General features: G+C 41.5%; 1 protein-coding gene across 1 annotated transcript in view; it reads right to left on the bottom strand.

Moving 5' to 3' along the window:
* atf6 (activating transcription factor 6) overlaps window positions 1-16,465 on the bottom strand; it is a 28,213-nt gene extending 11,748 nt beyond the window's left edge. The window contains exons 1-13 of the mRNA XM_047588287.1: window positions 16,219-16,465; window positions 15,188-15,264; window positions 13,916-13,994; window positions 13,441-13,538; window positions 12,648-12,771; window positions 12,297-12,500; window positions 10,578-10,747; window positions 4,989-5,174; window positions 4,711-4,802; window positions 3,127-3,276; window positions 1,457-1,552; window positions 1,255-1,357; window positions 341-417 (exon numbers count right to left, since the gene is read on the bottom strand). Of these exons, the coding sequence (XP_047444243.1) occupies window positions 341-417; window positions 1,255-1,357; window positions 1,457-1,552; window positions 3,127-3,276; window positions 4,711-4,802; window positions 4,989-5,174; window positions 10,578-10,747; window positions 12,297-12,500; window positions 12,648-12,771; window positions 13,441-13,538; window positions 13,916-13,994; window positions 15,188-15,264; window positions 16,219-16,318 (1,556 nt within the window). The 5' untranslated portion in view covers window positions 16,319-16,465. The remainder of the gene's footprint in view (window positions 1-340; window positions 418-1,254; window positions 1,358-1,456; window positions 1,553-3,126; window positions 3,277-4,710; window positions 4,803-4,988; window positions 5,175-10,577; window positions 10,748-12,296; window positions 12,501-12,647; window positions 12,772-13,440; window positions 13,539-13,915; window positions 13,995-15,187; window positions 15,265-16,218) is intronic.
* Window positions 16,466-20,014: the final 3,549 nt, after the last annotated feature.

Below are 20,014 nucleotides of genomic sequence, written 5' to 3'. Positions count from 1 at the left end.
AACGGTAGAAAATAAACTGCCAGAAGACTATTGACTCCATCTGTCCGGCCTAAAATACTTGGTTGAAAAAGGTTCTACACGATCGCCAAAGCTCTATAACAGTGCACAAGGGTCAGCCTACAAATTCACTGCCTCATAAATCAGCTTTTGTTAAAACTGTAAAATCTATAAAGGGTTCAAAAGACAAAAATGTTCCCATTACAGTTCTATTTAAACACACTTTGAGTCAAATACAGTTAAAACGATGAAACATACCAGTTTGTTATGTCTACAGCTGCTTTATGTAATGAAGTGGCAACAACATAACTCAGTGATGAAACTGCACCAAGCCTTTACTCACTTTTCCTCAGCTGTCTCTGTGTACTGAACCGTCACGATCTGGGCACTCTCTGCATCCTTATTCTCTGTTTCTGTTTTCTGTTGGGGAGGGGCACAGAGAATTCGCTATAATCTCTTTATAATTACCCAAATAAGCTCTAAAGGAAGCAGGATAAACTGCTGTCAACAGTGTATGATACGCAAGTGCAGACTCTGTTCATCATAGGACAATCGACCATCATTTAAAATCTTTTAGGGATCAACACACATTCCAAGTTTTTATATCTAGTTCGGAAGTCTTAAGGCTGTCGTAGAAAAAAATGCTCAGGTAGTGACAGCAAAAACATGTATGTCACGAACAGAGAGAATGGATTCACGCTTGAATGGCTTTAACTGTCCTGTTCACATCATAGAGTGACAACAGACAGTGCCGTTAACACTAGTCTATTCAAAGCCACTCAAATGAGCTATATGTTTTTTTTCCCACTAACTACTGTCTTTAGGCTAAAATGTTCAATATAGATAAAAATAAGCAAAACTGCATCTTATATTTAGATGAACGTGAAGAGGCCATATACACTAGGTGGGCAGTTCTTGGTGGACTGGAATTGATGAGACAGATTTTGAAAAAATGATGGAAAAAAGAGCAGGGGGCACTAATCCTACAGCTCCCCTCTAAGTGTTATGTTTACTTTCTCAGGGCTGCCGGATTAAACTCGGGCTTACAAAGTGAAATGAGAGGCAGGAAAAGGGAAGGTGTGAGGTGAGGTGAAGCAGTGGTGAAAGAGAGGCAGTGGACTGCCAAAACCTGAAGGTAATTGCATGGAATACAAATGAACTTTAGTCTGCGAAAATCCAATGCATATCACATAAAATGTGTTCACGGCCCTTAAAAATACATTTTCCTGTTGTTCAAAACAAGCTGTTGTAACTTACCAGAATGGTCCTGGTGGGTTTGTGGTTGCTGTTACTCATACGCCTAGATTTGGTCTGTTGCACTTCATGACGGTGGACCCAGCCCCTCAACTCATGCGCCAACCTGTCAAGTTGTGCATATTTTATATTTTAGGTAACACTTGGGCGATTCTGTGGAAAATCATTGCACACCATTCCATACATTAAACGATATATTACTCACTCAATGCACTTGGTCCTGTTAACGGGAGGCTGACAGGGGGGAGGTGGTCTGAGAAAGATGGGATCCTTCACTACCATCAGGGCCTTATCCTCTGAGCTAAAACACAATATGAAAGCACGGTGGCGGTTGGATGAGGAAAACGTGATAACTTTACAAGGCTACAAGACAAATCTTTGTGAGAATTTCAAATAACAGTCTTCTAAAACATTTCCCACATGTTAGGAATATGCTTCGAAGGCAGAGTGAGAGCCAACGTGGCTGCTTTCCATTCACTGTAGGTGAAACGCCCATGGTGCATTGAACAGCAGGAAACAAAATGGCACCAAAAGAGACATCAGCAAGGCTTCAATGTGGAGACAATTATATCACATTACTTCGGTTACCAATGCCTTTTTAGTTTGGCTTGACATGTGCAGAGGTGGCAAAGCTTCAGTCGGCGTATGTGTGCACCAAAGTGCTGACTTGCATCAAAGACGGAAGTGCAGACGCTCTGACACGCTAAGTCCACATGCTGCTGTGAATCCTGCTAACAATTATCTTAAAACATGCTTCAGAGAACCAAGGGTTACCACACAAAAGGTCCCATTCCCTGATTATGGACAATGACAGCTCAAAGGTCTCTGCGGTTACATACGGTAGGTCCACATACATTCTTGATTATCATCACTTAGCATTGCACGGCTTACCTCCTCAGATGTTACCCTAACTTTAATTACAACTGATATGCGTCTTGGAGGGTGAATGATTACATTGCCTAAGGTGCTGATGTAGACTGTCCACAGTCAGTGCCCACCTTAAGGTTTTTGTTTTGTTTTGTTTTTAAGAAAAACGTATGCCACCAAAGTAATCCTGCCTCTAAGGCCTTCCAGATGTGAGCCAGCATGTCGGCCACGCCTCGTGTTCCTGTCTGTAAACGACCTGGAAACGGTTCACTGAGACAACATGTCAGACCACAGAGGCCTGACCATAACTCTAGCTCAGGGGCTCATATTAACCTTCCAACACACACATCTTCCTGTTCAGTGGTACCATGAGATTAGGTTGCATATCTCCCCCCGTCATCCTTCTTTCTGCTGCGTCTCTCTGGTGTCACCCCTTTTGTAAAGGCTAATGTGTTCCTTCCTGCCTGTGCTGGTTTAATGCTGCCGGGCAACCTGATACTGACGATGAATGGTCTGCATTACCATGTGACATGCCCTACACGGAGATCTAACACACAACGCAGGTTGGTAATGCCGTGGAGACATTAGATGCTCTGACCACCTCGAAAAACATAATTTTCCTGACATGGACGTTCAGATAACGTACCAAATAAGAACGTTATTTATGTTACTTATAAATGTTACCGCTGGGCCTTGGGAGCATTTAAAAAGTAAGAAAAATACATAAGCCCTTGGAAAAAATAAACTCTTACTAATGATATAAAGCTTGATGTCAAACTAGGCTGACCCCAATTTCCCACCGTGTTAGTCAAATGCTGCCAAGCTAGCCTGGAGGTATTCAACAGGCAGACATTTGGAAGCTGGTAATCAGCTGGCGCACATGTTTATATCTGCCGTAATGAGCTGCACCAGTTCAGACTGAGCGCAGGCACAGGTGCATCCTGGTCTAGTAACATGGCAGGTAAACACAGTGTTCTGAAGCCTGTTTGAGGGGTTTTAGCTCATTACCTGTCGGCCATCTCTGGGGGGGCTCTGACGAGGTCCTCGGGGCCCATCACAAGCTCACTTTCCGCCTCTGGCGAGAATCCCAACAGATGTCTGCCACTGTGCTGCACAGAGGAAATGTCCAGCTTGGAGCCAGGGCCACCTTGAAGCAGACTGATGGGACAGAAAACAGGTGAGGCAAGGAAAAAAGGCAGGTGATGCAAGGTCACATCAGGACACTCGGGTTGAAGGAAACTCATTTAAGAGAAGAACTTGCTGCTGGATTGTTGCATGACCACAGAATTCCATGTGGCCCTCATCCTGTGCGCAAGAGGGGTTTTGATTTTTAGCCACAAAAGCACAATCTGAACTCTGATCTCGACTGCACAATCTAAAGCGCACTGTGGTGCTCTCTCTCAAACACACACACACGCACACAGTCAATGGTACACTGGGTGGCATTTTCATTTCAAAGGGATCGGACCGCAAAGCGGGCATACTTTACATTCCAAAGGAGAGCCCAAACACAAAACACACAGATGCATGCACAGGTACAGACGCACAAAGACACACACACACACACTGTAACTACTGTGAACAGTAGTTACAGTAAAGTCAGAAAAAGCAAACGCATTCATGGTTCCCAAGAAACGTATACATGTTTAAGCTCAAGAGAAAACCTAAAATTTCCAGCACAGCGAACAAAATATTAGATCCAACAAGTAGATGCCTGCATTCTTGTGTAGAAATCGTATTCCCAGCAGAAAACTAAACATTTTTATAAAATGAGAACAGAGACTCACCCAGTCTACTGGCTGGAATCAAGCTCTTTTTTTTTCCCCCAGCGTAGCTTTATATAACTCATTATAATTTGTCAGGATTGTTAATATAACAAGTAAGAAAAACTGTCACATGCAAATGTTGAACACTTTTGACCCCTTTCTTTTTATTGTAGCTTGAAATCTCTTGTTTTACGTTTGGAAGTGGAAATTGTTTACTTTTGCTACGCATTAGTCATGAAGTGCTATAAACTCTGGCAACAACATCAGAGCTCTGACTCGTTCACACAAGAGTAACGCGCCATGGAGAAACTATTAATCGTCAGCATTGTTTTCAGTTTCTGTGAGAATAGGAACGGACTCAACAATATGTGAACTTCTCCTGATATTTCAGGGACACAGGGACAATTTTAGGACAAATAGCACAAAGGCGGCCATTGTGAAAATAATAAACAGGTTTCAGCTGCTGGCGACTAGCAACTTTTAACTTTTTCAAAATCTCTCAAAGTCTCTTTCTTTTTTTTGTAGGGAGGGGCAACAACAGAGCATAGTGTTTCAGAGGGAAATGTTGTACAATGTTTTCAATAAAACTTTTTTGCATGTCTTACATGAGAGGAAACTTGCCTTAATGAGTCATGGGGCTTCCCATTTGCTTCCCATCCTCCTGTAATCAAATACTCGTGCAGTAACCTTTGTGTGTGCTGTGCTACAGTATCAGCCCTCATCAGCATCAGCATTTGGTTTGAATAGAATTTCAGCCACTGGACGCTAGATTAAATTAATGTGAAGAAACTTGAAGGAATATGGACCATCGCCGTCGGACACTCACCTCATTGGTCCAACATTAAGCACGAGGAACACCAGGACCGCCATGAGACACACAGCTCTCCTTTTGGGTGCTGTTGCCTTCAGTATTGTATTCTGTTGGAAGAATAAATAAAAGCGAGGAAGCGCATTACGTACACACTTCAGATCATTTTTCATTGCACAATTTGTGTCTTTCGTTGTTCCCGTTCTGAAAAGTTGTGAAAATTTCACGCATGTCAGCTGTGCACATGCACTTTGGACAGAAGCTCGATGTGTGGCAGTACTTGCGGAGCCTCTTACCTCACTCAGCAGGCCCTCCAGCTGTCTCTTGAGGTTGCCATTCTCACACTTGAGCACCTCATTCTCAGACAACGCCACTTTCAGGCGAGCTTCCAGCGACAGCAGATACTCTTTCTTCTTTTTCCGAGACAGGGACGCCGACTCGCGGTTCTTGATCATTCGCTGCTGCCTCTGGGACAACTTTGACTAGAGCAGGAACGCGGCAACACACAGAAACGTGGACAGAAGAACAACATGGGACATAAGTTATTACTCACGTTAAGTCATGTGTTTTACCCTTCAACCACTCAGCACCTATCCAAATAGGAAAGAGAAGTGGTTATGCCTGTCTAAGCCACCTGTTGGACTGTAGATCAACACAGTTTCTCTCACTAGCGTGACATCATGTTTATCTATGGTCTCAAGGCGTTTGGTTTGAAAGTAGCTTTACATTCATGTGGACAAACTCTAAAGTCTCAAAATAAGGGGGAAAAAATGATAAAACATTCTAATAATGTCCTATTGCCGATGGTCATCCATTTATTGCCATTTTATTTCACATCCATCATCTGCTCTGCCAATTTTGAACTTGCTCATTAACACTCGAGACACAGTGAAAAACACTAAGGATGAGAAATATCTTAAGAGGACTCAAAACTTAAGCATTAGAAAGAAACTCCCAAATAAAAAGACAGATGACGAAGTGCAAAGTAAATGGAAGAGAGGAAGAGGAACTCCAAGCCAAAGGGGACTTTGTTATTCTCAGCAGGAGAGTGCCTCAGCTGCTGCTGCTCCAGTTTACTACAGAGATAGAATAATAAGCAGACAGATAGCAGCTTTAACGTCGACCCAAAGAGCCCTTAAGTGCACAAGATCAAGCTTCTGCTTGAAAATATTTACACCGAGAACCCCTAAGAGGTCAGGAGGTCGCTGGCAACGGCTCTGTTCTATACGTGAAGAAGGGAATGTTTATGGAGCGTGTCACTGGCTGAGAAATGGGTTCACGTTGGAGACACATAAACACGGCACATCACATATATGTTATATATGTTGTGTTGTGGGCCTGGATGTAAGAAGAGAAAACTTTTCTTAATTGCCGTGTATGCGCTCTAATTAATTTCTAAATAAATAGATGATATCCCACATTATTCTGTTTAGATTTTCTACATTTGTTTATGCGAGACCATCTTACAAATCAAGAAAAATATATGTCATAATAAACGGATTAAGGGATAAATAAATAAAGATACGCTCAAAGATCGAGCAGTGGGATTCTTTCCACTTGACATCAGCGAGATGGGAAGTGAAATCAAAGTCACGCTTGCTAACCCAAACAGTGATCGTCTTAACATGAGCTCGCGCGAACGAACACACCCATGGCACCGATTACCCACACACCTTCTTTGTGCATCCAGTCCCCGGTCACCCCTCGGCTGCCCTTCCCCAAACACAAACACCCTCCCCAGAGTAAGTCTGTAAGATCCTGGGTTTAATGGCCCTGCTGGTGATTAAGTTATTTGGATCCCTGTATTTGTGTTCTGTCTCCTGAGAAACCCCTCTGTCTCCCAGCTCATATCTGGGAGCAGTGCCACAGGACCGAGCCTGGGAACACAGCAAGTGAGCAGTTACCAGGGAATGGAGAGTAGGGGGAACTTCACATCGAGCCCACAGTGTGGACGAGGAAGAAAATGTGGGGCAGGAGTGGCACTTCTCAATGAAGCTCAGTTGAATGGGAAAGAGGCTAACACAGATACTGGTTCAAACTCAGCCTATTTCAGTCAGTGGGAAAAGTCAACAAGGGATAAAAGTGCCCGTAAGCAGCACATATGACCTGAAGTTGTTCGAGTACAGCTGTGCGAGTACATCCGTTAAATTCTTTAACGGACGGATGCAGGTGAAGAGAGAAAAACAAGCGAGTGTTGATAGCATAAGACGATAGATCAGGAACTTCTCTTTCTATCCAGCGTCTCAGGGGTTACTCCAGGGGGAAGTGTGTGATCAACTATAAACATATCCATGTAGGAGGGGCTTCATTTAACAAGTCAGGGTGAAAGTTTTTGGTGATTTTACTGTAGGTCATAACCCCTTTAACAGTGGCAGGTGTTCCACAGGTGAAATAACCGTCAATCCCCCGTTAATTACTTTATACTTTATATTGCAGTTCACTTGTTTGAAGCTCTGCTTCAACTGTAACTAATTCAATTCAGTCAGAAGTGTGTCCAAACTCTTGACTGGTATTGTAAATGTAAATTACATTACTATAAATCCTGTGGGTTATACATGTTGGTGCAGAGCACAAGTAATGCAGCACATTTTTCCAGTTGACTGAGGTCCTGCAGCTGTTTTTTGCATTGTGTTATAAAGTTTATGTTAGGGTGGCAACTGGGGTTGTGTGGCTGTGTTTACAGTAGCACCAAATTACGCACAACCGTGTTTGACACGAAATGCAAACAAACAGATGTAGTGATAAAATATAAGCTCACACTCCATGGAGGTCAATTCAATTTTTTAACATTTTAAAAATGTATTCAAACTTTTTAATAAAAAAAATAATTAATAATGAGGCAAAATATCCTTAGTCCATAGAAATTAACAAAAAAACAACAACTTGATGTTCAAAATAGATTTTAGATTTAGGCAGAGTTCATGATCGCTGTGCTGCTTTATATACTCCTAAGAAATACACATGTTGTCCATTCTACATAGCTCACAGCAAAGGCTACGCAGAATTTCCTTCCAGCACACCAGGAGAGAGGTCTCCTCCTGTAAATCCTCCCATCCTACTAATGGGAGGATTTGTTGAGTCCTGCAATTTCAGGATAGGCTATTTTTCAGTTGGTCTAGAACACACACATACATACACACAGACACACACACACGCTAAATCCCCAGCTGCGTAGGAACCCACTACATTACACTGACTCAATCCCTGATGGCTGTTTACAGCTGTCACAAAACGCTTCGTCCTGCATAACACCTGTCTGAAGCATGTAATCGTTAGCAGACATTTAACAACCAGGCTTATACGGGCCAAAATATAGGCCCGAATACGATACCGTAAAAAAAAAAAAAAAAAACGGTGACAGACATGCTGTAGATACAGCATACAGTAACACCTGGCATAGGCGTGCCATCTTTAACAGGCATTTTACACATCCACTTGCTGAGTCCACCACTGTGCTACGGCCGGTCAAATGACAGAGTGAACACAGCTGCAGTAGGTCCAAATTCAAATGGTCAATTTCACACAGTGTGATGTGACTTCTTGTCCGGTGGACAGAAACAAATGAGCCCTAAAATCATTGTACAGCTTACATGAGAACTATGTTCTATCAAGGGGATTTTAATTTTAAATAAAGAAAAGTGTCTCTTGAAAAACAAGAGGAGGTACCTGCATTCCCCACACTTACAATTAATGTGTACAGACCCTCCCCTTTAATCACCTATTGTAAACTTTATTGACTTGGTTAGCTTTACAAATGGCCGAGAGGCATATTTGTTTTGGCCACTGGGATTTGGAATTCCTCAACACTGGCACGAAAATGCTTCTCCAGACTTGATTATGTCGATAATGATTGGACTAGTTATTCTCCACCCTTTCAGGGACCAACTGTTTTTACAGCTAAAGGTCAGCCATTACCACTCATTAAACAAGAGCCACTTTCCAGTTGAGGATAATCATTAAAAAAAATGAAAAACATAATTAATGTCAAGTTGAATCAAGCACGCTGATAAAACATACCAGTGTGACATCACATTGCGACCAATGGTTTTCACCATCACAAGACGACGGTTGAGTTTAAGTTAGATAGAATTTCTCTGTGTTGCCGCACAAACTCCAGATGTTGTTAAGGATATTTTGTTAACGTCACTTGGCTCTGCATAATTTAAAAAGTGACTCATGTCCTCAACAATGCACTTTTGCAAGTCCAAAAACAGCCAATGTGGAAGTCTTCCTGTCAGAATGAACAAAACATACAGCGTAGGACGCAGGGTGAGAACATGTTTCTCAACTCACTAATGGCCAGAGTAAGAGTAAGCATTCAGGAAGTGCTGGGCCAGAGAGCAGAGCCTGAAACAACAGTTCAGTTGCTGAGAGTCACGGCATCTCTCCGGCTGCGCAATGGAAGCTGACACTTCAGACTACAGTTTGCAGCCTGCACGACAAAGAAGAAAGAATCAGAAACACAGGCCAATGCACAATCCTTGGAATTAAAAGAATATGACAGCCTCTCCCAGCCAAAATAAGACCAGCATACTTAAAAGCCTTCACTGTGAGACCACAGGCAAAATCTATAAAAAAAAAAAAAGCTACTATAACCGAGTTTTCTTTTTTGACTTTTAAATTGTCTGGGCAGTCTCTGCTACAGTTAATAGTACGTTATGAGACAGCCTAAAATCTAAGTTGCATGTATGCGTCATATTTAAACTAACCAGTGAGAAATTAGTGTGTGTGTGTGGGAGTAATATTGTGCGCTCATATCTTTCGGTCCACTGCAGCTGTCCTGACATCACCCCTGAATGCAACACACAGAAGGATCCACCCTCAATCATCAACGCTGAGAGTAATGTCGGCCTGTCACACTCTCTGAACTACAATTACATAACATGTCTGTCTTCCCACTAAAACCTCACAGATACAGACTAAGCAAAGGTCAGCAATGATAATCACTGTAGCTCCATAATAATGATAGTTAATGTAACTTGTCCCATAAGGGAAATTCATTTTCATGGAAGGTGAGTTTGACATTGACACTTAGCATCACATTATTTTAGCAAGCTAATATATCTGGTGATGATGTGTCTTTAGTCAGGGGTGAAAATCATTAGTTTTTTAGCTGGTATTTTCATCCTAACTAAATAAATGTCAGGCACTGGCAGTGTCCAAGCAGTATAATAACTTTTCCCCTCAGTGTGGAAAAACGCATTTGTCATTATAAATAATAGCTATGAATGCTTTTCAACTTTGCATTTTTACTAAAAAATTAAAGGTAATGGTTTGGGAAATTAAAATAAACACTAAAATTAGGTTAACTTGAAAGCGTTGGGGTTGGACAGTATCCAGTCCAAACGTGAACATGGCAACAACAACATCACATACCGGGCAAATGCGTGCACGTCCACGATGACTGATAATAAACATGCAGCTGCATGCAAATGCACGCATGTCCAGTCCTTGCACGTCCATGTGACTGTTGAGAGTGTTATTTATTTCTATGACGGCTTTCTCTAATAAACTGCTTGTGGGACATTGTGTGTTAGGTGGCAAAATAAAGGGTTCGTTAAAAACGTTGAAAACCTGTAGACTTATTTAGCACTAAAACTTAACCATACACCAAAACTGCAAAGTGGTGAAAAGGTTTGTCCCTTTTCCAATGTCTGCTAATGTTAGCACAGATGCTAACACCGCCACCTTCAACTCACTCACCAATAGTCTCATCTTTAGACTCCAGATTACCACATGCATTCAAGATATTGAAAGTGCCAATTTATGAGAATATTTATTCACTTTCTAAATTATGTTTGATTTCTAGATAATGCTCTATAAGAAGCATTTTGAACTATCATAGTCGTCCTCTAAATTTAACACCTCAGAGGGGACTGACTCACATCATCGTCGGAGGAAGGGGTCCGAAGGGTGACGGGAACCATCGGTGGAGCAGCGACAGGGACAGGCTTGTCCTGGCTGAGGGTTTGCATGGTGACCACATTGGCGGAGATGGTTTGAGGTGTCTGGATCTGCACTAGGTGGCTCGGCTGAGACAGCACAATGGGACGACCTGAGAGACATATACATCAAATAATAAGTCATTAACACTGGTGATTGCAGACTGATTATATGTTTATGCAAGGTTGTTCATGTGTTCCTAATCCTTATCCCTCTTTCCATGATAAAAAAAAACATCCAAGCTACTTTTCTATCCAAGCTAGAAGCTACATCTGGCCTTTTGCAGCCCTCAGGTTCCGGTTCCATCATTCCCTCCCTGCTGCTGGTGACCTGCGTTAACCCCTTTTTTAATGGGACTGTCTGTGTGTAAAGTACAGGTGGAGAAGATGTTTCCCATCTTGACCTGTGGTCTTAACCTTCCACATTCCAAAGTGAGAGGTGTGTGGTTTTATGTATGTGAAGGCACATAAACATGCACATGTGGTTACATTTAAAGTGGATCGTGGCCCAAGAGAAATAAGTTTGCACAAAACATCAATAAAAATGATAATGTCTTTGTTTGTTCATGTTCTGTTAAGGTAATGGCCTCCACTAGTGGAGTCCACCCTTCCCAGTAACACTGTGCCAGGAGCCATTCCTCAAACTGACCCGACAACCTTCACCTCTGATGCTAAACAGCCTGTCAGTGCTAATCGTGTAGAAGTGTTAGCCAGTGCTGCTAATGAATGTGTGTGGTGCCAACACACTGTCTTGTGCCCAGTTCACCATCTGTAAGAAGAATTCATAAGGATGAAAGTCAAAAGGAATTAAAAGCATTGGGAACACATGTCAGCGTGTTCCTTCCTTGGAAATAAATGACTGCACACGTCAGACTCTGTAAAATGTGAACTAATCAGTAAAAAATTCTAACTCCTTCCTTTTATCTCCCTGACAAATAAAGTTGTGCTCCTCAGCTGTGAATATTCAGGAGCTTTTTAACCGATGAGACTAGTAACACTGAGCAGGCTTGACTTGACTTTCATCTGGCGTCCCACACTTGATGCCTTGACCTGAACCATCTGCCATCTTGACCATTACCAGACGGGAGAGCCAAGTTCACATTCACTTCAGAAGAGGTCCGATACTCCACCCACTAGGGTCCCAGGCAGTGACATAAGTATTTACATTGGCCTAGGTGCTGCTGATGTAACACACAGCGAGGACCTGATTGGTAAACCATTCAGGCTAAACCACAAAGCAACAGAAATAATGACTTAAATGCATGAAATTCACAGCCGTCTGTAATTATACTGAACACAGATTATAAAGCAGGCTTGATTGCATATTTTTGATGGCTGAATTGCAAAAATGAATAAATGATTGTGGTCATACGTTAGTTTCCTTAACTAAAAATGTGTTTTATTTCTTGTTGTTTGATCATCAGGCAGAGTAGCAGTAGGGACTGAGCTTCACTGCTGAGTGAAAGGAAAAGACTAAGGTTACGGTGCCATCTAGTGGCAAGTTAAAATAACTACATTATTATTTATGCAAAATTAAATTATAATTCATGAAAATCAACAAATATTTGCAAGTAACATCTCAGTATAATGACTTACAAAATACAGCAGACAAACAGAAAAGAGTGTGGCAATATTTCTATGTTTTGCAATGTGAGTCCTGACCTGCAGGGGGTGCTGGTTGTATGGTGACAGGAGCTTGTTTGACCACAGGAAGCACGGTGGTCTGCAGGGGCTGGATGATGATTGTCTTGGTCTGCAAGGGAGCTGCTGCCTGAGCCAAGGGCACAGCTGTAATCACCGGTTTGGGCTGGATGGAAATCTTTGGGCCAATCTGAATCGGCCTCTTGGCTGGCTGAGCTGGTTTAGCTGGTGAAAACAAAGCTGATGTAAGATACAGGAAATAATGGCTCTTTTCATATTTGTTGAACACATCTCGTAACTGTATTAACACGACGACCACAAATACGGACGACAACTGAACGAGCAGATGTGTGGTGGTGGATGCTGCCTCACCTCGTGTCACCTGACCGGTCCTCTTTGCGGCTTTCTTAGCAGGGGGGGCGATATCAGTAAAGCCACTGGAATCTGAACAGACTGACACGGGCGAGGGCTGCGACTGTGGAGACAGGGCCTCGTCCTGATGTGAAAAATAGATTCAATTTACATCCTGTATTTATGTGGCTCTCCACTTTATTCGATCAAGCACTAAACAAATGTTTTACATTTTTAATACAGTATATTCCACTTCTACTGCTCTTTCACAAACCCGTACTACTCATACTGCTCTCATGTGCTTGAAACACATTGGATCAAAATGTATCAAGTGTCCTTGTGAATATTGAAAGACAAATGTGTCCTTGGATTTAGTCCATGTGATTCTGTTAGCAAACAAATGTGCACAGACTGCGCTGGGCCCAGAAAAAGACGTAACCCTTGTCCTTATTTTGACACACTGTGAAAACATCTGCCCGCCAAATTATGCTAATGTGTTTGAAGTTGTCAGCACCTTTTTCTAACGAGGGTTTGGCACACGGCTCAGACGGACAGCAAATTATTAATCTGACAAGGTGTTTAAGGCTTTTGTTAATAAGTGTCTCAAGCGTGTGCATCACTATCCAAAAGCAAAGAGCAGCTGTCACTGTTTGGACACCATCTGGTTTTCTTTGTTCCAACTGCACACAGCGGTGGGCACACATACACTGTATGTAAATACTCACAACCAGCAACAAAGATAACATTTGCATTGGAAATTTCTATTTAAAAGCCGAAAACCAGGAAGGGTGAAGAGGTGAAGACCGTGACTTACTTGTAAGGAGTATGGAGAGAAGGCTTCCACAGAGGAAGGAGAGGGGACAGAACTTAGAGTGTGGGCAGGTGACAGAGAGTCCACACTCACCTCACCATCTGGACATGCAAGGACAAAGAGAAATGTGTTACATAGTGTATGTTGTGAACTGTATGTAGCATATGCCACTGTGTCTCGCATGTATTCACCCAGTAAATAATCATTTTAACCATAAAGCAGCCATGACAACATGACATCGTACACATGCCAGTCAAACATCTTTTACAAAGGAGATTACCAGTACCACCAGTGAATATTATGAATGGTGGATAATAACAATGCAAGCGCTCCTCAATTTCCTCTGCGGCGCTGCATCAAAGGCCCATTACACTTATCGCTGCATGCAGCAAAACAACAACAGACTGCCTGACAAAAATTCTCTTTCATGAGATTCCAAGCAGAAATGTGACACGCATAAACAATTATGTTGCTGTACCTGTGCAGGTGCTGCTTGTGTCCAATTCATTCCACAGAGGAATGTCGATGTCAAAGTCCAGATGTGGACCTTCGTTGGCCTGAGGAACAAAACATACATTTTTCAACCATGGATCTTATGAAAGGACAGACCGGAACCAAACACAATATAGGAGTCATCACCAACTTCAATTAGAGTCAATAACAATCCAAACTGCCTGTGCATGCACCATGTCATTAATTAGAGCATGTGATACTGTAGTAGGTGACGCACAATGCATGGGAGACTGACAATGAATGAAACAGATGGACTCGTCAATACTCAAAATATTATCAGGAATGCAGTGTACTCGTAGAGTTTACTGTGACCAGATTAACAAAGAGCACAAAACATGCAACTATGTCAAGGACAATAGTAGTTATATTGCAGCTGAGTTTATTGGCCTCACTCTCATGTATGCAGTACATGTTCAAATTTTTTTTTTTATTCTGAACCTACACTTGGTGAGAATAAGTATACAGGTAAAGTCTGAGGAGGTTGGCGTTGAAAAAAGGCAACTGGACTTGTAGAATTTTTTGAAGACGTTTCAACACTCATCCGAGTAGCTTCTTCAGTTCTGGAACTGGTGGGAATCTGAGTTTTTAATAAGAAAACTCTGTGGGTAAAAACCCATCAGAAGCTTGACCAGAAACTGTTGTCAGAGAGAAGTAAAAGGAGTCATCTACATATGTCAAAGTGGAGAAACCTTCTCTAAACAGAGGAGGTGTAGAATATATTTTGGACAGGAGGTGGACTAAGATTTAATCTGCCATCTATTTACAATACAGTCTTGATTTCTGTCCCCATCAAGTTTCAGCACCATTCACACCTTGAGACTGGAGGCTCCCACTGACAGTGGCTTCGTTGGAGCACCATATGTGGGGTGGGTAGCCTAGGCACACAGTGCCCGTCCTTGGCGTCAGGTAAGTAACGAGCCGTTATGCAAATGAGTGGCACCAGTTTCTGGTCAAGCAAGTTTCTGATGGATTTTTATCCACAGTTTTCTTATTCAAACCTCAACTTTCCTCCAGTCTCTCAGAACTGCTACTCGGATGAGTGACGAAACGTCTTCAAAAAATTCCAGTTGTCTTTTTGATAAACAGGTAAAGAAGCAGTTGTATGACCTTTCTTTACACACATCAATATACTGTGCTCTTATTAGACTCACTCTTGTTCCACACTACTACTTTCCACATCAGACTAAGTTTCAGTTCACTGTTCTACCATTTGCATATGAGTGGATGAGTTACTCACATAGGCAGCTCTCTCAAGGGCATCAAGCAGCTCATCTGTATCTCCCAGATTGTCCAGCTCATCAAAGAGGCTTATGTCTGTGTAACAATGAACATACATCAGACAGCATGAAAAAAAACAACAACAGCTTTCAGTCTGCTGCACACTGTAATAATGAGACCATTCAAGACAAGAATCTAGCAAAATAGTTCTGTTTTTATACCAGCAGCATACTGAAATGGGGTTGTTAGTAATATAATAATGCATCAACGCAAGACAATATAACTGAACATTACTACACACCTCCAAAGCCTCCAAAATGAAAACACAGTTATATCTACAGCTCTCAGAGTTTTCTTTTTAATAAACGCTGAAAATGAAACTAAGAATTAGAGCAGTGCTGCTCACTAGAGCTCCTACTGAACTGGAAAGGGAGTGTAGATGGTAGTTACTGTAAGCAGTACTGTAAGCAGGGCAATGAGAAATGACACATTTATTAGTACTGGTATTACATAAATACACCTAACTTCTAATGATATTTTATAGCTGTGCCATTAGTAATATTAACTCTAATGATAATCCTTAGTTAGAAACATGTGGATTATTCAGACCACACCAATATTATTAACGTTTATTAAAGCTGAATATAAACATAGGATATTCAAAGTTATAAGCCTTATAACCACAATGGCCACAAAAAAATGTGACCCTTCAGCTCGTAAATATTTTCAGCACTACAGTTGATCCACGTGGTGTGTTAAACATTAGTTGGACTATAAAGTGAGCTATACTGTTGACTGTTCTTGACTTTACATCCAGGCTCAGCAGGTTACATCATCACAGCACATACAGCTACCTAATGCTAACGGGCTAGCTAAAGACTAGAGAACTATGGATACAAAAGCGTCAAATACACCTCAAACGTATGTAGCGGCGCTTTGAAACAAACAACTTTTAAAAGCCCGTTTCTGCGTCTTTGTTGTTGATGACTTATCTCGACTACTGGCTGCTTCCCGGTGTGGGTCCTTCTAGAAACTCTGAGCTTAGCTTACCCCACTCTCCTCCCTGGTCGATGGACATGGTGCCTGTCTCACTATCCATCATTGGGTATTGTTGGCGGTTTCCGAAGTCTAACATCAAGTCGGTTGACATCTTCGTTTAAATTCATTAGTAATGTACCGCACGGTAATATGTTGTGCTCAATGGAGGACTCGACATAACATGATTCATCTTGCGGCTGTTTTGTATGGAACTTCCCGTTTGACGCAAAGATACACGTCTGACTTTACTCGACAGCTACGGGTGCCGCAAAGGGACTAAAGTGTGAGAGTATGAGCTCTGTTGGACGTGTCCGGTGCAGGGGGTCTCTTGAGCCGGAATAAGTTGTATTGTCGAGATGTGTTTCCTGGAAGCAGCGCTGTTCAGAGTAAAGCTCGCCCACAAACTGTTTTTATGTTGGTAATAAGTCAAAACTGTCGCTGTGAGCGTTATTGGCACATTTGTTATCGTATTATTGTGTTTTGAGAAAATGAATTCACTAAACCCACTTTGAATGTATGTAGCCAACTGCAATGCAAATATACACTATAAATAAAATGCATACTTTAATTTTGTGTTCAATGTGGGATCATTTTCTCAAAACACAATAAGGCACAATAAGGCAGTCACTATTTTATGTACATAACATGGTGACCGCCTTATTGTGTAGGTCTCCCTTGTGCCTCCCAAACAGTTGTGACTCATCAGAGAATGGATATGGGCCTTCTGAGGGTGTCCTCTGGCAACACAATGTTGTTAGTGGGGGTCTTTGGGTCCTGTGGGTTGAGGGGAGGGGCCTCTGTAGATCATCCCACAGATACATGATCAGTTTGGATCTAGTGAATTTGGAGGCCAGATCAAACAATGTGCTGTTTTTCATGTTTTTGAGTCATTCCTAACCCGCTTGGGATGGCTGCTGCTTGCTATGGGGGGTCTGGTCTGGTCTAGGTGGGTGGTAATAAATAAATAACATCCGCATAAATGCCATGTCCAAAAGTTTCCCAGCAGAACATTGGATCTTATTATGCAGTCATTGTCTGACATTACCTGTAAAGTTAAAAAAAATCTATAAATAATAATAATAATATATATATACATATATATACACACACACACACAAACACATACATATATATATATATATGCACACACATATATATATGTGTGTGTGTGCATTGTGTGTGTATGTATATATATTGTTATAGATAAACATAGATATTGAGATAAATATAAATACAGTGCATTTTATTTATTGAATTATTTATATATATGGCGTATGGTTACATTATTATTTAATATATATAAAGTTCCCCCATAGCAGGAACGAGATAAATTGAATTACGTCGTTCAGTGATTGCGTTAACAAGGGTGTTTAGTTAATTCAGTGTCATTTTCATGATCCACAATAACACAGCAACGATTTTGGTCTCCATGGGTGGGCTTTCCTTTCGGTCTCGGTGGTACGAGCAAACACTTCGTGGGTGAGCTTTGCCATGAACGCGCGTTCACGCGGTCAGAGGAGGTGGGACAACTTTTTTGACACAAAGCGGTGCTACCAGTGTAGGCCACAAGACGGCAGGATAGTACTGCAGACAGGTAATCGCTCCCTGGTTGACCCCGGCTCTAATGAAGGCACTGAGTTCATGACCTACATAAGAAGAACCGAAGTGACTCAACAACACAACGATGACTTAAAAGTCAATTTTAAGGTAAATTACTAAGAAACTACCCCTATTGGATTTTATGGGTGCAGGCAGTGTTGTCATAAAATTTAGTGTATGACATAATACAATATGAAAGTGATGTTATTAAGTAGGACAATGTACTATGGAGTATATGAAACATTAATTCACAAATAAAGGGCATGGAGCCTTAGTTAGAAACATATCTTGCTGTAGTAATTCCGATGACTGCTAAAGCGCTTCTCATTCTTTCAGTCAGTGCAATTTCATTTCATAACGAATCCCGCACAACCAGACTGCACAGTATGAACGTAGGAAACAGGTCAAGGGGCTTTGTCAGTTCTTTTGGCTGTTTTGAGAGCCAGGCATGGAAACCTCTGTGGCTCATCCATGCTTTTGTTCTCTCATAATGAACCATGAATTCTGTGATTTTGAAAAGGCACAAACACAGTATTAAGTAACATTTGTTAAATATCAGCAGCAGGTGAACACTGGTCCTAATCCCCCATGGATGTTTCAGGCTGTAGTGAGATTAACCTGAAGTGGTCTGGTTGATTCCCTGCTGGACTGGTTCTGGTCTTTGGAGAAAAAAAAACAAAAAACAAGTCTGTCTTAACTTCTTAACTTCAAGGTAAAGACTGACACAGACGTCAACCATCTGCCTGCAGTCTGCAGCCCACTTATAATATAATAAACTTATCAGCTGGTTCATCGTTTGAACCACAAATAAATGGGCAAAATGACCTTAACGGGACAAAGCACCTGGTCTTTAGTCTGAGTCTGAAGTTGCTCTGTTCCCATGCCATAAAAAAATATAAATTAGATTTTTCTGTCCTGATTACAATTACAAAGGAAGCACCTCCGACTCCGACAGTGGCAGACATCTTTAGTCGATGTTCGGGGCTCATCATATTGATTGTGTGTAAATCTCATGGACAGCGGATTAACAGGTTAACCTGATATGTTGGCCGAGCGGTTTAGCAGAACATTTGCTTAAAATGGATTAGAGGCATTTGGTCACATTGCTCCTGTTGTTGTAAAAGCTGCTACAATATGCCTCCTCCTTTGTCTGAAACATGATTTATCTATCTAGCATTTTTTTCCACACTTTTGTAGAGAATTATTAGATTTAATGGACAAAACCAACCACACTATTTGTGACTGTCTAAATTCATTAAGCTATGAAGCAGACTTGACAAAATAATTTCACATTTACACCATTTTTTTTCTGTTGGTAATTTTAGACTTTTGTAACATTTCGTAGCTTTCACATGCACTTCCACTTTAATAGTGATCAAATCTAATATCAGTGGCGCTATAACATTGTTTTGAATGCGTTTCCCACCACTACATACAACAACTTAGTTTCTTTTCTATCAGCAACCAGACTGCCGGAATGAAACAATCACCTAATTTGAACCAAACTTAAACTTAAATGCTGGTCCAGCCATGCTCTGTCTCTGGTTATCTGCAGCCCTGATGGCTGAAGATGATAACATGTTAGGTGCACATTAGAGAGTCGAGATGACAAGAGATAAAGCAGCACACTGTTATTCACAAGAATCCAATTACCGCGTGCTTTTACTCACAAATAGCAACAAAAAGTTTTCTGTTATAAATGTAACACTAAAAATAAACACACAAATAAAATGAAGACCCCACTGTTTTCACAGATAGTGAACAAAGACAAAAAAAATCCCACGCTGGCAGTGAGACAATGTAAAACTAATTAGGCACAGAGGAGGAGAACAAAGGGTAAATTAGGTTATTCATTTGACACTGGGTTTTTAATTTGAGTTTACCACAAAACAAAGTCATATAATGCTGGCAGAGGCTTCTTGTTGTGTCACTTCAACACACTTTGGGGGATTAGCAGCTGTTTTCAATCAGACTTTCAGATATTTCTGCCACTGAGTTCATCTGTCACTGATGTTGAAATTATGTCTGGATGCTTCTGTTTTTGTGCAATTGCATTCATGTGCTCGTGTTCCAAGAAAAAGCTAACATGCATTTGCCACTTTCAGCCCATGCGGCAGCGCAAGGGAAAAGAAACTGTTGGTGAGCCACGTACCCGGCAGTGAAAAGAAGCAAGGGAGTTGGAATATGAGCTTGTTTCAGAGCAAAGAGA

Source organism: Mugil cephalus, chromosome 6, assembly GCF_022458985.1.
Source record: "Mugil cephalus isolate CIBA_MC_2020 chromosome 6, CIBA_Mcephalus_1.1, whole genome shotgun sequence".
NCBI lineage: Eukaryota > Metazoa > Chordata > Actinopteri > Mugiliformes > Mugilidae > Mugil > Mugil cephalus.
The sequence above is the reverse complement of the archived record's forward strand: the minus strand, read 5'-3'. Positions and strand labels throughout refer to the sequence as shown.